Source organism: Nannobrachium achirus (assembly GCF_963921795.1).
Source record: "Nannobrachium achirus genome assembly, chromosome: 6".
Classification (NCBI taxonomy): Eukaryota; Metazoa; Chordata; class Actinopteri; order Myctophiformes; family Myctophidae; genus Nannobrachium; species Nannobrachium achirus.
Window position 1 is genome coordinate 29,608,270 of NC_137815.1, and position 19,052 is coordinate 29,627,321.

Consider the following 19,052-nt stretch of genomic DNA (forward strand, 5'->3'; position numbering starts at 1 on the left):
GGAAAAAAAAAGTGCCATAATTTATGACTATATTCTAAGTGAGTTAAAGAAATGCAATGACAACCAAAATATCTGTTTAACACTGGACTTATGGAGTTCATCATTATGGAAGCCGTTTCATCGCTAAAATCATTAACATTTTGGTTTTTAAATTGCCAAGTTTGTTACCTTCAGAGCATATTTCATAAATTGCTGCTTTTGTCGAGAGTCAAGACTTTAGATTTTAGAATTAAGATTGTCTTGGATGTTTAATTAATTATTTGTTTATGAATTAATCAAATGAATATTTAATAAAAAAACTTCCTCTCAAGGCAAGGGATTCATGGCATGCTTCCTCTGCACCTGGCCGTCCTGTACGGGTTTCCAGACTGTTGTCGCAAGCTGCTTTCCTCAGGTGAGTTTCTGTTTATTGGTTCTCATGTGGGGTCCGGGGACCCCCAGGGGTCCTTGAGGGGGTCCCCTGCTAAATGATTGTTAGGAAGTAGGAAACAAATGGATGCTTACGGGTCTGTAACTCTTAAAGTGATCCCTGATTTGTAAGCCATGTAGGCCTTAATATGTTATAATAACCCTCTTTAACCGAAATATACCTTTTAAAACACTTGGAATATATTCCTTTGAGAGAAAAAAAGTTATATGTTCAACCCCTGGGGGGAGCCATTGCACTGTTCGTCGCATGCAGTGATGACGTAGGCAATGCATTTTAAATGGGCCCGACCAGCCAAAATGAGCCAAAATGCATTGCCTACGTCATCACTGCATGCGACGAACAGTGCAATGGCTCCCCCCAGGGGTTGAACATATAACTTTTTTTCTCTCAAAGGAATATATTCCAAGTGTTTTAAAAGGTATATTTCGGTTAAAGAGGGTTATTATAACATATTAAGGCCTACATGGCTTACAAATCAGGGATCACTTTAAGAGGGTACAAATGAAACTCTTTTATATTGATTTTACTGTGTGATGGCCTAATAATGTGTATGTCAAACTGGAGGTCCTTGCAATTAAAAAGATAATCAGCGGTTTAATGCAACTGGATATGTTACAAAGCATCATGTTTCTCCAGAAAGTCAAAATATTCTAGCATTGGAACTCATGTTAGGACGTTGTGCTATTTCTGTGTGTGTCTCAGGTCAGTTGTACAGCATGGTGTCTCCTCCCCGCACCGCTCACATGCTGTCAGCCAAATTCGATATAAACGCCCCAGACGACCTGGGGAGGACCTGTCTGCACGCCGCTGCCTCTGGAGGGTGAATCAATACTCTACTCTACACACACACACACACACACACACACACACACACACACACACACACACACACACAGACTGATAGACAGACAGACACATAGGGCTGTCACAATTATTACATAATCGTCTAATCGTGATTTTTTGACATAATCGTGATTATTTTTCATAATCGTCATAATCGTTTCCATGTTGAAAAATGTTCATATATTTAAATAAAAGGTCAAAAATAATGGAAATAGCAGATCTACAAGCTCACAACGCGTCGCATCGCGACGCGTTGTGAGCTTGTAGGTCGGCTATTTCCACTATCAATGTTCTTTTTTAAGTATAAAGTTGTCAAATATGTCAGTAATTATGTGTCATATCTACCATGTATAACTTAAAAGCAGAAATGTAATTGTCAACGATAAAAACACAATTAAATCGTTAATCGCAATTGTTTGAGTGACAAATAATCGTCATGTAAAATGTCATAATCGTGACAGCCCTACAGACACACACACTCTCTCTGAATGAATGACTTGTTTTTTTATGGAGCAACATTCCCAAAGATTAAAGGCTTTTAGTTAATCTCTTATATCTGTTTCTTTGTGGCAGACACGTGGAATGTCTGAACTTGCTGCTGAGCAGTGGTTCTGACTTGGATGCAAAGGACGACTTGGGAAGGTGAGTGGTCTGTTACTGCAAAGCATTAAGCCATTGTTACGGGACGCCACGGTTGTCTTACTGTACATTCTGTGTCCCAGGGTTCCGCTCCACTACGCTGCAGCCAATGGGAACAGCCAGTGTGCGGTGTCTCTGGTGAGAGCGGGCGCTGATGTCAACGAGACGGACCTGACGGGCTGCAGCCCCCTGCACTACGCTGCTGCTTCACACACATTCAGGAGGTACCACGCACACAAACGGACACACACACACACACACACACACACACACACACACTAAAATATCGTCACTGTCGGGCAGAATCCTCGTATCTCCAAGTTTCAAATGTGCACGTCTTTTGGTAAGGCCCTGCTTCATCATACAAGACCGTCACACAAAACTAGTGAAAACAGCCGATCTACAAGCACACAACGTTGTTTGCTTGTAGATCTGCTGTTTTCACTAGTTTAGTACATTTTATAGATGATAAATACAAAACAAATGGTTTTGGACATACAAGGTTTCCACCGGACAACAACGATATGCTATAAATATAAGGTGCTAGGAGTGAAAATTATAATGTAGGGGTGCCTCGGATTAAAAAAAATATATTTACCAAAAATATATTTACCAAAAAGTTTGGGAACCCCTGCCCTACACTATGCTGCTGCCTCTCACACCTTCCGCCGGTCCCACAGACACAGACACACACTGACTAACCCTACGTTTTAACTGCGGGCAGCAGTCGGTGACGCTGGTCGATAAAGGTCTCCTAGTGGGTGGTCCTGCCGTCATTACCGTACGTCCTCCATTGGGTAAACAAAGCAATAATCGCCTCCTCGCCTAGTGTCAACAGTAGTTGACGTGTCCCATCGACAAATAACGCACTTCCGGAAATTACTCCAGGCTGTCGCCTGTGGTCGCACGCTGTTAAAATGCACCCTTAGATGACACCGGTCTCTAGAGAAAACGGCAAAGTGCTGTTGTGTTCAGTGGTGGGAAAAGTACTCACATGTTTTACTCAAGTAAAAGTATCAATAGTGCAATGCAGTTAGCCCTGAATTCTAACCTTATTACTTGAGTAAAAGTACAAAAGTATAGGCATCAAAATGTACATAAAGTACAAAAAGTAAAAGTACTCATTATGCAGAATGTCCCATTTCAAGATTTCAAATGTATAAAGATCTGTTGAAAATAGCGGATCTACAAGCTCACAATGCATCGCAATGCAACACATTGTGAGCTATTTTCAAATGGTTGAAATGTATGGTTAATGTATGTTTTGAAATAATAATTCAAATCTACAAAGTAACTAGTAACTAAAGTTGTCAAATAATTGTAGTGGAGTAAAATTACAATATTTGCCTCACAGATGTGGAGTAGATTGTGTGTGTGTGTGTGTGTGTGTGTGTGTGTGTGTGTGTGTGTGTGTGTGTGTGTGTGTGTGTGCGTACGTGTGTGTGTGTGTGTGTGTGTGTGTGCGTGTGCATCCATGCAGCTCACACACAAGCCTGATCATGATTACAGTTTGAAAAGCTTGATTGTTTTCTCTTCCACAGAGGAGTGGATGAACATGAGACTGATAACTACCACAGTGAGGAGAGAGAGAAGGATGCTTTCCTGTAAGTCACATCATGTCTTATTCTGTAGATGGAAACCCATTTGAAATAAATCCCCTTGTTCTGAGGTTTTCTCTTCTATAGTTCTGTACCAAGTCCCCCGTTAGTCATGATTGTCAAGGAAAATTGTTGAGCAACTCTACTGGAATCTTCCGTCCGTTCGTCTGTTACCGGATAATCTCCGGCATGGTTGGCCCTGTCTGTGCACACACACTCCCTGGATGCCAATTCAGAACCTCTGCCCCACATTTTTCACATGGGCCTGTTCTAGCGCCACCATAGGCCGATTTATGCAAAACATATTTTTGCAAATTGGTAGTTTTTAACGAAATGCCTCAAATTAATTTTCTCAAATCATGAACGCAGCTTGCACTTTCTGTTAAATTTTGCACTTACATTCCCACTAGGTCAAGGAACAAATGCCACCCTTTTCACATTGGCCTGTTATAGCACCACCAGCAGGTCAACCTTCGCAAAACTAATTTTTGGAACAAAATCATGCATGCATCGTCCGGTTGCCGTGAAAGGCCGAAAAAGACATGGCACCATTTTCACATTGGCCTATTATAGTACCACCAGAAGGCCACAATAACCTACCTGACCTGGCTGGCGGAGACCTGTGCTTGGAAGAGCACTGCTTCTAGTTAACCCATTTAGGCCTACAATTATTGAATGCTTTAACTGTTGAAAAAAATAGCAGATATACAAGCTCACAGCGCGGCACCGAGTGCCGCGCTGCGAGCTTGTAGATCTGCTATTTTTGAAAAAAGTTGTGAAAATGTGTGCAAATCTTTGAATGTATGTATTTTCAAAGAGAACGTTTGTAACTCAAATTTTGCTTCTGGGTGGTCCCTGGAACTAGATATTTTGAGATGGGGGTCCGTGGCCAAATAACTATCATTTTGGGGGTCCTTCACATGAAAAGGTTTGAGAACCACTGACATAGTAGTCTCTCAAGAACAGACTAGCTGAGCTCCAGTTAAGTGAAAAGGACCTTTTCTTTGACGATGGCTGGCGAGATTGCTGACATAAAAAGCATAGGTTTTTCAAAAAATCTTAGAAGGATTCAAAAGACACTTATAGAATCGGGTCAAAATTCAAATGTTCACGATTTTTCAAAAATAGCAGATCTACAAGCTCGCAGCGCGGCACTTGGTGCCGCGCTGTGAGCTTGTATATCTGCTATTTTTTTATATTTGTGTGTGTGTGTGTGTGTGTGTGTGTGTGTGTGCGTGTGTGCGTGTGCGCATGTGCGTGTAGTTGTCTAGAGTACCTTCTAGATAATGGATCAAACCCCACTCTGAAGAATGGCAGGGGATACAGTGCTGTGCACTATGCAGCCGCTCATGGGAACAAGCACTACCTGGAACTGGTCAGTAGTTTTTTTTATGAAATCAACACTGGAGATTTGATTAGAGTATGTGTACACCTAATTGAACGTTGTCTGTACCCTCCCTGTCGTACTGTCCTGTAGCTCTTGGAGATGTCCTTCAACTGTCTGGGAGAGGCTGAGAGCAACATCCCCGTCAGTCCGTTGCACTTGGCTGTAAGTGCAAAAATAAATCATGTTTTATTTAATGATGGAGTTGTGCAATTATATCAAATTACTTACTGTATTTTCTATGAAATACACACCCCATGAAGCCTTGAATTCATGGAGATTTATTTGTTTTTGTCACATTTCTAAGCCAATAATTTGATGACCGTCAGAGTCGGTCAACACTCAAAGAGTCTCCTACTGAGTCTCCTATTGACCAATGACCTGGTTTATCAAAATGATTGCCACAGGAATGTGACAAAAACAAAAATGAATAGAAAATAAGAAATGTTTTGGGTGAACTTTGTCCCCTTGTTGATGTGTGGTGATGTTATGTGTTGGTCGGAATTTATTGAGAGGATCACCCCTTGAGATGCAGCATCTCATTTTAGAGGGGGTCCTAAACACATAAGTGAACACATGCAAACAGTACAAAAACACATAAGTGAACACATACACACAGTACAAAAACACAAGAATAAGACACTACATACAATGCAGACACACAAGACGTACAGTACAGTTAGCTTGCTCACCATCTCCCACCCATACGCCCAACCCTAAAAAATAATGGAGAATACGGTACTACAACTGGGATAGCAAATAAATAACAAATAAAATAAAACAGTAGACTAGAAATACAGTAAATAGTAAATACAATCAGTATTAGAAGTATGAACAGGTTGTTTCAAGATGTGAGTACAAGGAAGTCCTGAAGCGGCCAAGGATGTAATAGATCTGAGTGAAAGAGGGAGATTGTTCCAGTCAGATGGAGCTTTGTAGTGGAATGCTCTTCGTCCAGATTCAGTAGTTATTTTTTTGGGGGACTGTAAAATAGGGATGTTGTGAGTGTCTAAAGCCTCGAACAGAGTCGGGTCCGCGGTGGAAGGCTATCCACCGCGGTGTAGTCTTTTTGAGTCATAAAACTACAACGTTAACGCTCAAAAAGACTACACCGCACTACACACTACGACCCGACTCTGTTCGAGGCTTTAGAGGATATGGTTCTTCACCTTGTTGTCTTTCTAAAAGGCGTACTACGGTCACTGCGAGGCGCTGACGGTCCTGGCAGAGACCCTGGTGAACCTGGACGTGCGTGACGTGTGGGCTGGGCGCACAGCGCTCTACCTGGCCGCTCAGAGAGGGTATCCTCTGTGCGTGGAGGTGCTGCTCAAACACAACGCGTCCTGCGTCCTTAAGGAGCACCGGCGCAAGTGGACCCCGCTCCACGTGGCAGGTGTGTGTGTCTGTAGAGATGAACCGGAATAAATCAAAATTCCATTATTATTGGGCACCTAAAAGTTAGTAAAGAGTACTCCTTTGTGTATGAGAAGAGTTAAGTAAGAGTACTTTTTTACTAAGAGTAGAGACTTTACCCCAGGTGAAGGAGTTTAAGTATCTCAGGGTCTTGTTCACAAATGAGAGAAAGGGGAAGACGCAGAAGGAGAAGGAGATCAACCGGAGAATCTAGCAGCAGGAGTGGTATTGCAGTCGCTTAATCGCACTGTTGTGACGAAAAAATAGTTGAGCCAGAAGGCAAAGCTCTCCGTCTACGAGCAGTCTTTGTTCCTACTCTCACCTATGGTGATGAAGTGTGGGTCATGACCGAATGTATAAGGTTGCGGGTACAAGCTGCCAAAAGCTGGCCTGGGAACGCCTCTGTACTGTATACTCCCGGAGGGAGTGGATGAAGTTGCTCAGGATAGGGAACTCCAGAAATCTCAGTTGGAACTGTTACCCCCACGACCGGATAAGCGGTTGAAGATGGGTGGAGTAAAACAGTAAGATTCCGGATAATCGGTTGAAAATGGATGGAGTAAAGCAGTAAGAGTATAAAACTGTAGTGCAGCATCAATGAAACATTGAAAATATGATTGTAAATGGCATTATCATAATGTGATAAATTACGTGGTGTCAGAATGCCATAGACACCAGACACCATACGATACCAGCATTTTAGGCAGCTTTTTCCGATCTGTATCGGAACAACTCTCTATGTGTCCATGTATAAGTGCAGTGGTTCTCAAAAATATGTCAGGGACCCCCAAATTGATTTCTATTTGGCCGCTTATACCTCCCATTTGAAAAGATTGTGCCAGGGACCTCCTTAAGAAAATGTATCATTTATCATTTATCACCTTTTTCCCCCCAAAACAGGCTAAATTGATAATTATTTAAATGTGACCTTTTCATCTAGCTGCCGAGGGCCAAATGGACTGTCTGCTCATCCTGGTCAACAGGGAGGAGAGTGCTGATGTCATAGACAGTGCAGATGTACACGGACAGTAAGTCACTCAAGTCTTCTATGTCATCATTTGTTGTTATTATGTCAATAAGAGACTGTAATGGAGGGAATTATCAATGTTTCACATCTTCTAAAATGCCTATCAACTTGATGGTACTGTAGTTATGACCTGAGGCCGATTCGACAAATGCCTTCTAAATCAGTAGATTTAGATGCACACTTTCAAGATTTTTCCAAAAATGTTCAAAAATAGCTGATGAACACATTAAGCTCGCTATGAGCCAAAATTACTGGTGATTTGTACAGCTCTTACTGTAAACCCTACAGTATATGCTGTACTTCATTGACTGGAGTTGCAGGGCGCTCTATTCGAAGTCACCTCCTAATTTCCCTCGACACCAAATATATTTGCTAACATTTGTCAATCTGCAAGCTCATGGTGCGTCACAATGTGACCGTGGAGGTCGGCAATTTTCACTGAATGTTCGTCCAGAATAGGGATGCTAGGGTTGATGTGGAACTGAATCATTGATGTATGTTTGTTTGTTTGTCTGCATGCAGGACGGCTCTGATGCTGGCAGCTCTTGGCGGTCACACCGACTGTGTTCACATCCTGCTGGAGAAAGGAGCCAAATGTGACGCCTCAGACAGGAGGGGCTACACCGCCTTACACAGAGCGGTGAGTAGTAGGGCTACACCGCCTTACACAGAGCGATGAGTAGTAGGGCTACACCACCTTACACAGAGCGGTGAGTAGTAGGGCTACACCACCTTACACAGAGCGGTGAGTAGTAGGGCTACACCGCCTTACACAGCGGTGAGTAGACAGGAGGGGCTACACCGCCTTACACAGAGCGGTGAGTAGTAGGGCTACACCGCCTTACACAGAGCGGTGAGTAGTAGGGCTACACCACCTTACACAGAGCGGTGAGTAGTAGGGCTACACCGCCTTACACAGAGCGGTGAGTAGTAGGGCTACACCGCCTTACACAGAGCGGTGAGTAGTAGGGCTACACCACCTTACACAGAGCGGTGAGTAGTAGGGCTACACCGCCTTACACAGAGCGGTGAGTAGTAGGGCTACACCGCCTTACACAGAGCGGTGAGTAGTAGGGCTACACCGCCTTACACAGAGCGGTGAGTAGTAGGGCTACACCGCCTTACACAGAGCGGTGAGTAGTAGGGCTACACCGCCTTACACAGAGCGGTGAGTAGTAGGGCTACACCGCCTTACACAGAGCGGTGAGTAGACAGGAAGGGCTACACCTTGCTGTCACCTGCGGTGAAAGCCGCTTCCAAGGAGTGGCTTTGTGTGTCCCGTACATGTCCATATATGGTCATTTCAGTCCAGAATGAACAGGCTTTGTCTGTCCCGTACATGTCCCGTGCATGCAGAATTGAGGATTGGTCAAGCTTCACATGACAATTTGGCCCTCCAGATATTCATAAAAATATAGAACTAAAGCACATAGAAAGTATAGATCTAGAACACAGAATGTATAGATCTAGAACACAGATTTCATAGCTCTAGAACACATAGAATAAAAATTCACCGCTTCACTTCGAACCGAGGTTTGATTCTTTTATGCTATGTTGATGAATTAAATACATAGGAGTGCCCAGGGACTTTTTTGTGTTATCCTTTTAGTCTTAATGTTTACCTGTACCTCGTGCTGTTTACATTTCTGACTAATAAAGTATTCAATGTTTTGATAGATGGGTGGAATGTGCTCATTAGGGCTGTCACGATATGACATTTTACATGACGATTAATTGTCACTCAAATAATTGCCGATTAACGATTTAATTGTGTATTTGTCATTGATAATTACATTTCTGTTTGGCTTTTAGGCTTTGAAGTTGCACATGGTAGATATGACACATAACCCAAATATACAAAGAAATTACTGACATATTTGACAACTTACTACTTAAAAAATAACATTGATAGTGGAAATAGCCGATCTAGAAGCTCACAACGCGTTGCGATGCGACGCGTTGTGAGCTTGTAGATCTGCTATTTCCACTATTTCTGCCATTTTTCAACATTCAGGATTATGACGATTATGACAAAATAATTGCGATAATGTCAAATAATCACGATTAGACGATTATGTAATAATTGTGACAGCCCTAGTGCTCATTATGTCTGACTCTGTATTCCTTGTGGTCCGCCTGCAGGCTGGTATAGGAGGTGAGGGTTGTGTGTCTGCTCTGTTGGAGCACGGAGCCTCTGCTCTGTGCAGGGACTCCCGCGGCAGAACCCCTCTCCACCTGGCTGCGTCCCGCGGCCACACTGAGCTCCTCCACAGCCTGGTGGTAGCCGCCATGAAGCAAGACCCCCTGGACTCTATGCTGGACTACAGCGGTTACACCCCCACCCACTGGGCTGCCTACCATGGTAACACATACACACCCACCTAGGGGTGGGACAACATTCATAACATACACAAAGGAGTAGTTCACACACAAAATGACTCTTTTTCTATTGATTAGTCACGCCATGGAGACTAGAGTTCAATTATATTTTTAGTTTTTTGTCGCATTCCTAAGACAAAAATGTGATAACAATAAATGTACCGTTTCGAAACGGGTCCCCATCCGGAATCAATGGGGGTAAATGTACTCAAATCAAATTTTTGTCTTAGGAATGCGACAAAAACCCAAAAATATAATCAATAGAAAAAAAGTCACTTTGGGGCCCGACCCTGACCGGATCCTACTGTGCTGACTTGAGTCCTCAAGTTGTGTCCTCAAAGTCACGCATACAACAAGCTTTGAACTGAGCAGATTGGACTTTCCGTTCCAGAGATAATGGCGAAAACATATTGAAAACAAGACACTTTTGCCGATTTTTTTATCACTGATTTTCGATTGAGTTTTGCCTATTGTCACCCCTTTTTCTTTAATAACACGCTAGGAACGTCGGATGGCGACAAACTAGATGCCTAAATTCACTTTGAGCTGCATCCAACACATGACTGCCATATCCGTCTGCCTTACCATTATGTTTTGGCCATCATCCCTGGAACAGAAGGCCAAATCTGCTCAGTCCAAAGCTTGTTGGATGCGTGACTTTGAGGACATTAAGCGCTTAATGATTTTGATAATGATAATGTTTTTTTTTTTTCTTCTGGTTTTTCGCTAGGGGCAGTTGAAAGGGGGTGTAATAGTATAAGTTATAATCAGTTGATTCTAAATAGTTGATTATTTGTTAAAAATGATAATTTCTATCTTTCAGGACACAAGGACTGTTTACACATTTTACTTGAAAACAACCATTTCACTATCCAGGAAGGAAGTTCCTTCACCCCTTTGCACTGTGCTCTGTGAGTATCCTAATGAATCCTTCACCTCTTTACACTGTGCATAGAGCAATCCTATTGCCAATCCACTGAAATGCAGATCATTCTTCGGTTGTCTGAGTTCACAGTGAATGATTCTTTTCCTCTGTAAGCAGGCTGTGGTGTTGATGGGGTTTTAACTCTTGTCCTTCCTGTGTGCAGAATGAATGGCCACGATGACGCTGCCACGTTTCTGGTGCAGACATTTGGGACTCAGATGATTAACATTAGAGATACCAAAGGAAGGTTGGTGGTGCCTTTGTGTTGAATAATATTATACCAACAATTAAAAGAAGTTTAGAACAGTGGCAGCCACTTTTTTTCCTTTTTCATGCACTTGATTTATGAAATGACCGATCTGTGATACTGTAACTTTCAAATTTCAAGGTCTCCCCTTAACTCTGACAGTGTACACATGGAACCAAATGGACACATTAGCGTCCATTTGGTTTCATTTGTACACTGTCAGAGTTCCAGACTTTTATGGGTCAATTTAGACTCCCCTAAAGGAACCCAGAGTCCCTGGAATCAACCTTGAGAAACACTGCTGTAGATAATGCAGTATCATTTGAATAGAACCAAGCAACTGCAAAGAGGGAGAATGCTGTTGAACAAAAGCCTTTTATTCAAGGATGCCATGTTATGTTCTGTGTGGTATCCGTCATGTAGGACACTGTTGCATGCGGCTGCCTTCTCAGAGTGTTATTTTATCATGTAGGACACCGTTGCATGCGGCTGCCTTCTTAGAGAGTGTTATTTTATCATGTAGGACACCGTTGCATGCGGCTGCCTTCTCAGAGAGTGTTATTTTATCATGTAGGACACCGTTGCATGCGGCTGCCTTCTCAGAGAGTGTTATTTTATCATGTAGGACACCGTTGCATGCGGCTGCGTTCTCAGAGAGCGTGGTCGGGCTGAAGCTGATGCTGGAGGAGGGGGCAGAGGTGGACGCTGTGGACCAGGATGGACGCTCTGCTCTGATGGTGGCGGCCGACTGCGGACAGACCACTGCTGTTGGTAATTACAATTCAAACTTTATTCCAGACACACTGGGGGTCCATATAGTACATACTGAACAAATCATTGACATCACACAACAAAATCATAAATAAAGGCTGACTCTCCAGTGTTTAGGCAGCCTGGATGAGTACTGAAGAGACAGCTCTTCCCAGGATTGACTATATCCTTAATAATACTGTTCCGGGGCTCATCCAGACGAGATGAATCCATACATAGAGTGCCTTAATAGAGCCTCACATAGGATAGGCTACCAGTCACAGTTCCAGAGGAATCACATATCACACACATTACACATTGTATGCACAGAACTGAGATGGGGACTGTCTCTGTTGGAACTGTTATCCCCACGACCCGATTCTGGATAAGCGGTTGAAGATGGATGGATGTATAATGGAGATGTGTTGTTTTCTATATTTCAGAGATCCTGCTACACCAGGCTAAGATGTGTTGTTTTCTATATTTCAGAGATCCTGCTACACCAGGCTAAGCCGGACCTGACCCTCCTGGACGCCCATGATAACACAGCCCTTCACCTAGCATGCATCAAGGTCACATGACAACAACACTTGTTCCTCTGATTTAGTCATCATCATGCCATGAGTTTTAATAAGCCTGGGCGATATGGAGGGAAATATCATGACTGTTGTGACAAAATAGCTCAAAATTGTAAAAAAAATAACTATTTTCGATCTAATTTCGATATTCCGATACAAAAAGATCCCACTCACTATCTAGTCTTATAACATGATATTGATTATAATATCGCTATATTGCCCAGCTCTACTTGATCTGTACCTTGGGGGGCACTGGGTTAATTGTTTGTCAGGATTAGACACCAGTAGTCCATTAGTCTCACATAGCCAGAAAACTATTCCATAATCTCTGAATGCCATATAGAGTCTGGAACTACACCAGCTGGCATTTCCGTTCACACAAAAATAGATTTTAAAATATCTTTACATTATTATTTTTTTATTTCTATTCCTGCTAAGCAGCAAGCTACTGTATATATCGTCACTGTCGGGCAGAAACCTTGTATCTCCAAGTTTCACATTTTTACGTTTTTTCGCAAAGCAAAGCCCTGCTTCATCATACAAGGCCGTCGCACAAAAGTAGTGAAAACAGCAGATCTACAAGCACACAACGCCTCGCGGTGCGAGGCGTTGTGTGCTTGTAGATCGGCTGTTTTCACTAGTTTAGTTCGTTTTTTAAATGATAAATACAAAACGAACGCTTTTGGACATACAAGGTTTCCACCCGACAACGACGATATGCTTAGATTATTAATTATTTATGTTAGGATAAATATGCCTGACTGCAAAAACAAAACGGAAGTGGGGCGGAGGCTTCACATCCGCTTCATATTTGACTCCTGATCAGAGCTTCCGTTGCTCCAGACTGTATGACTGGAAGCATTTGAAAATTGTGGGAAGAAACAGTCTGGCCATGCGAGACTAGTAGTCCATGGACTGCTACTTGGTTTGATGTTCATTTAACCACAGCTTGTGGCATTGTTAATTTTGACATCAAATTCTGATTTAGTCTTAGTCTTAGTCATTTGAATAACACACCGTTTAGTTTTAGTCCTATTTTTAGTCATCTGAAAGTCTTAGTCAACAAAATTAACACTGCATAGTACCTAAATACCAGTATTAATTTTGACAGCACACCATTTAGTTTAGTCCTATTTTTGTCATCTGAAATTAGCCAGTAGCTTTGCCCCTCCCCTTAAAGCTTTTGTCCAATGCTAGCTTAGCAACCGGCAGCTTGCCAAGGCTGTTGCCAAGGCAAACCTTGGCAAGCAGGAAGTTATTCTAAGCTAGCATTGGACAAAAGCTTTTTGGGAGGGGCATAGCCTCTGGCTAATTGTCTAGTCTTAGTCAACAAAATATCAAAATATGTTTAGTTTTTTAGTCTTAGTCTTAGTGAACAAACTTAACCCTGGCTTGTGGATGTATTTGACTCCTGCAGGCTCATGAGATGTGTGCGCTGTTAATCCTAGGAGAGATCAGTGACTCTTCTTCCCTCATAAATGCTACAAACAGTGCTCTCCAAATGTGAGTTAAAGTGAAGGTTGCGTTGAAACTTAAGCACGTCCCCCGTCCTTTAATCACTTGAACCCTAGCATGCCTAAATTGTAAATTGTAGCGTCCCGATTCTGGGGGAACATTTGGCAAAAATATCAGACCTGCACGACGCGTTGTGTGAGCTTGTTGATCGACTATTGTTGGCAAATAGATGTGGTGTGGACTGTGGAGGGGAAAAAGAGAGAAATATCACTAATTTGATTCTCATGTATTCCCAAGCTATAAGACTATTATTTAGTTCTGTGTTGGTGATCATTTTAACTACTGCCTACATCTGTAACATTAATATTATATATTATACAGCTGCCTGTGTATCTAGAAAAACATCTACAGTAGCAGCAGCCACATGCGCAAAAGTTTGGTTATATGGACATTAATATCAGTTTTCATCTGAGTACCCTATGTTACATTTGATCAAGCTTTTGTAACTTTAGGAGGACAAGCGAAGCAACTACTTCCTGTTAATTCCTGTTTATTCCTGCTTTACTGTGTAATAGATAGTACACAGGGCAAACCATTATGGGGAAGAAAGAAGGGATATGAAATAATTATGACTGTGGTTTTGATTTTTAGATTTTAACTCATGATATTATTTATACCACCTTAGCATTAGGCCTACTAATAATCCACCAGGGCACCAATATCTTGGTTGTTTGGCTTTTAGATTAGGTTGTTTTAGATTACCCTTTCAAGTAGCGATGCACAATATTATCTGTAGCATATCGGTATCAGACGATATTTCATTAAAAAAGCAAATGCCGATATTGACACGATAATTATGTGACCGTTAATGGCTTTGAAAATGAAAAATATTCAAATTCAATATGAATATAATATAATAATTATGTAATTCAAGGTTCAAGGTTGTACTTTATTGTTACGTCTTTTGTGCAGGTACATATATCGCATCGGCTGATTTGACGCTACATATCGGATATCGAACAAAATTTCAATATTGTGCATCTCTAATGGGTATATAACATACTGCATGAATTGTTACTGTGTATTTCCCACTTCAGTGTTTAGATCTCTTCATATTTATTTGTGTCCGCATGCATTTAGGCCCCTTCACATTGCAGCCAGAAATGGTCTGGCAACGGTAGTGCAGGTGTTGCTCAGCAGAGGAGCAGCTGTAATGGCTGTTGATGAGGAGGGTAAGTATTATTCAGCCCTGGAGAAATAAAGTCTGCACACTGGCGGTGATGCTGCGCTGCATTCTGTATTGCCGCCAATGTTTCGATCACTTTGTGATCTTCATCAGAACTTATGATATGTCAGCAATCTGGCTAGCTACCGTCAAAGAAAAGGTCCTTTTCAATTAACTGGAGCTCAGTTAGTCTGTTCTTGAGAGACTACCATGTCAGTGGTTCTCAAACCTTTTCATGTGAAGGACCCCCAAACTGATATTTATTTGGCCACAGACCCGCATCTCAAAATATTTAGTTCCAGGGACCACCCAGAAGCAAAATTTGAGTTACAAACGTTCGCTTTGAAAATACATAGTCAAAGATTTGCACACATGTTCACGACTTTTTCAAAGATAGCAGATCTACAAGCTCGCAGTGCCGCGCTGTGAGCTTGTATATCTGCTATTTTTCACTGGTTAAAGCATTCAATAATTCAGTTTTTCTTCTAAATCCTAACAGTTTTCTGAAAAACTGCTATGTCAGTGGTGCTCAAAACCTTTTCATGACAAGGACACTTTGATAACCTGTGGAGTCTCTTGAATCACCTCAACAGACTCTTGAGTCTCCTACTGACCAATGACCACCCGGTTATCAAATTATTGGCTCAGGAATGCGACCATAACAGAACAAATTCAAGGTGTAATTGATAGAACAGAGGTCTTCAACAGGGGGTCCGGGACCCCTAGGGGGTCCTCAGAGTTACTATAGGAGGTCTGCCAAATCTTTGTGTGATCATGTTTGATCACTTGAACCCTAGCATTCTTTGTGAAACATTAGCCAAAAAATAGCAGATCTACAAGCTCACAACGCCTCGCAGCGTGAGGCGTTGTGAGTTTGCAGATCGGTATTGTAGATGGATATTTTTTGGAACAGAAGTTTGGTGTACAGGGAAAAGAAAAGCAGACTATAGTAGGTATTGACAGTTCAAGTGGTTAAATATGAAAATACACATTAATCCAACCTACACAGATGATAGTGCTGTCAAGTCTAAACTGTAAAAATCCATGTACATTTTTAATCTGCAACACAATTTTATACGATATGTAGTGGGGGTCCCTGCTTCATCTCTCTCAGAGCTAAGGGGTCCTTGACTTCAAAACGTTGAAGACCCCTCAGATAAATACGTAATGTTTGGCAGCTGAACTACTCCTTCTTTCTCTCTCTTATGTTTTTTGCCTCTTCTTGTCTTTGTCTCTGTCTCCATGATGCCCCCACCAGGCCACACCCCAGCCTTGGCGTGTGCCCCCAACAAGGACGTGGCAGACTGTCTGGCCATGATCCTGTCCACCATGAGGCCTTTCCCTCCCTGCGCCATGGCAACCCCGGCGGTGCCCTCCCTTTTCAACGCCAACCTGAAGCACTGTGGCATCGCGGCCTGTGGCTCCTCCCTCTCGCTGGCCAACGGTAGCCTGCGTCACCGTCATCATCATCATCATCAGGACTATGTCAAAGGTCACCCCAGCGCTGCTGTCGGTGTGCACGGGTGCCTCACAGAGTAGAATCCCCTGCCCCATCCAAGCCTCCTCCCGTATCCTCTTTAAACCCATTTAGACCTGAGGCCGATCTTAAAAAGTTTTTGAAACTTCTATTTTTGATTGAAATTATAATTGTTTTAAATCTTGTTGCTTGCTATATATTGTTGTTGTTGTTGTCGGGTGGAAACCTTGTACGTCCAAAACCGTTCCTTTTTTATAGTTATTTTAAAAACGATTTAAAGTAGTGACGCAACACTTGTATGATGAAGTAGGGCTTTCATTTACGAAAGAAAACATACTTAGAAACTTGGGAGATACAAGGTTTCTGCCCAACAGTTACGATACTATAGTAACAACTAAAATTACACAGATATTTTCCCCCGGATTGAAAGGTATAACAAATTATATGTCTGTCCAGGTCTAAATGGGTTCAGTCCTGATTCATACTTCGTCGTGCGACTGTAATGCTTCGCCGCCAGAGAATTATAGCCGAACACACAAAGCTCACGATTCTCGGGCCGTTCGTTCTCGGCAGCGCGACGCCGTTAACAAGACGGAGCGTACGTCAGGCTTTAGTCCTCAGTTAGTTAACCATTTAGGCCTAGAATTATTGAATTCTTTAACCAGTGGAAAAATAGCAGATATACAAGCTCAAGCAGCTGCGAGCATGTAGATCTGCTATTTTTGAAAAAGTCGTGAAAATGTGTGCAAATCTTCAAGATTTTTCAAAAATAGCAGATCTACAAGCTCGCAGCGCTGTGAGCTTGTATATCTGCTATTTTTCAATAGTTAAAGCATAAAATAATGATACACAATAATTGTGTACCCGTTCTAAATGGGTTAAACACCCAACTAGATCACCTCATTAGACACTCTCTGTCTAACACAACAAGGGCACGAAGAATACTTTGAAAGTGCGTGTGAGAGTTGGAGCCTGGCGAACCGAAGCCAGATGTTTCTGGGTCTGATTGCGATGTTGAGAGAGTCCTGACCAAGACCAACCGTTACCCATGTTTTGACCAGTATTTCAGTCAACAGGACAAAATCTTGAATCAATTTTCTTTTTTTATATATATAAATATATATATATATATTTGAGAACATTTAACTCATAGGCAAAAAATAAATAAGAAATTATAATTACACAATGAACAAGCAAACAAAGTAAATATAAAATACACATACACTGAACTGTTATTTTATTTAACCACTTAAGCCCTATTCGTAATCTTAAAAAAAAAAAAAAAAGATCTGTAAGCACACGTTGCTTTGCAATGCATTGTGTGCTTGTAGATCAGAGATTTTTTTATTTGTATTTGTAAAGCTAAAAATCAGGACTCAAAAAAGGTCAGATAATGACCGATATATATATTGGCCAAATCGATCGTATCAGTCTGGTGTGAGCGCATGTGTAGTACGTGTGTGCGTGTGCAGCAGAGGTGCGTGCGTGTTAGATTGTGCATGGGTCTGTTTGTGCGCATGCAATACTGTAGTGTGTATGTGTTGCTGTGTGTGTTGCAGCTTTAGACCCCTTGAGTGGTGCTGTCAGAAGTATTAATTATGCAAATGAATAAGAGCCTAGTTAGTTAAGTCTATTTTGTAATCCCGCCCGACGCCCGTGGTGCTGAAGAGATGTTGGTATAATAATAATGTAATAATTAATAACATACAGTCGTAGTTCCTATAATATACCATCATGATCTTATGACCAGTGCATTTCACTTTGATTTATTAGATATCGTTTCATTGCTTGTTGTTTAACCAGCAGGATTCAGGAATAGCGAATGATAAGTCATAATGATGAACATTAAACTGTTTTTTCTTGATTTGAGATCGCAAATCAACAAACGGTTGAGAAATATCCCAGGGTCTCCCGTGTGAAAGTCCAATATCTTAACCATTGATCCAAAGGGATATCCCTATGGACCGAGGGAGATGCTATAGATATATATATAGTTGCAATATATGGGCCATTTCACGCCAAACCTCATATAAGACGAATCAGAATTCTGATTCAGGTTGGCTTTTTTTTTTTTTTTTTTTTGTATGTGGGGTTCAGCTTGAAGGTTCAAATACAAGCTGAAGTATAGGAAGGAAAATAGTCAAAGGGCCCTATTTCCATCCAAGCCTTATTTACCCCTTATCCCTAAACGTCTTTGCCATTTTGTACTATTTTGGAAAACTTTTTTGAATATTTCAAATAGCTGATATACAAGCTCACAACATGTCGATGTAGATTGGCTATTTGAATTATTAGATGTTTTTTCTCAAAATAGAACAAAAAAAGGCAACGAAGTTTAGGGATAATGGGTAAGGCATGGACGAAAATAGAGGTCTCTGTACGATCTGAAAGATGAGGGAGAGACAAGCATATCGTCACTGTTGGGTGGAAACCTTTTATGTCTAAACACTGTTACTTTTCAGGAAATGGTAAAAAAAAAATGGTGTTCCAAATTCCAATTAGTGTAAATTTTGACAGCAAATTTTGATTAATTTCATTTAGTTTTACTCATATTTTAGTAATCTGAAAATGTTTAGTTTTCGTCTAGTTTTAGTCGACTAGATATAACCTTTTTGTTTTCGTCTGCGAAAAATGTTAGTCGGCGAACACTGGTTCCAATCATGCATTCAGCGAAGTTATCTT

The 19,052-nt window shown here is 41.6% G+C and overlaps 1 protein-coding gene across 2 annotated transcripts in view; it reads left to right on the forward strand.

Annotated features, from left to right (window-relative positions):
- Positions 1 to 17,101, forward strand: part of ankrd52b (ankyrin repeat domain 52b) — a 35,574-nt gene extending 18,473 nt beyond the window's left edge. Inside the window, exons 11-28 of one of the 2 annotated variants that reach the window (XM_080728819.1) lie at positions 312 to 394; positions 1,133 to 1,250; positions 1,847 to 1,915; positions 1,996 to 2,136; positions 3,454 to 3,516; positions 4,774 to 4,885; positions 4,988 to 5,059; positions 6,083 to 6,287; positions 7,248 to 7,335; positions 7,857 to 7,974; positions 9,477 to 9,696; positions 10,537 to 10,624; positions 10,802 to 10,885; positions 11,511 to 11,656; positions 12,125 to 12,207; positions 13,631 to 13,716; positions 14,809 to 14,900; positions 16,152 to 17,101. In XM_080728819.1, coding sequence (XP_080584945.1) covers positions 312 to 394; positions 1,133 to 1,250; positions 1,847 to 1,915; positions 1,996 to 2,136; positions 3,454 to 3,516; positions 4,774 to 4,885; positions 4,988 to 5,059; positions 6,083 to 6,287; positions 7,248 to 7,335; positions 7,857 to 7,974; positions 9,477 to 9,696; positions 10,537 to 10,624; positions 10,802 to 10,885; positions 11,511 to 11,656; positions 12,125 to 12,207; positions 13,631 to 13,716; positions 14,809 to 14,900; positions 16,152 to 16,432 — 2,149 coding nt within the window. In that variant the 3' untranslated portion in view covers positions 16,433 to 17,101. The remainder of the gene's footprint in view (positions 1 to 311; positions 395 to 1,132; positions 1,251 to 1,846; positions 1,916 to 1,995; positions 2,137 to 3,453; positions 3,517 to 4,773; positions 4,886 to 4,987; positions 5,060 to 6,082; positions 6,288 to 7,247; positions 7,336 to 7,856; positions 7,975 to 9,476; positions 9,697 to 10,536; positions 10,625 to 10,801; positions 10,886 to 11,510; positions 11,657 to 12,124; positions 12,208 to 13,630; positions 13,717 to 14,808; positions 14,901 to 16,151) is intronic. The other variant, XM_080728820.1, reaches the window with a different exon arrangement.
- Positions 17,102 to 19,052: the final 1,951 nt, after the last annotated feature.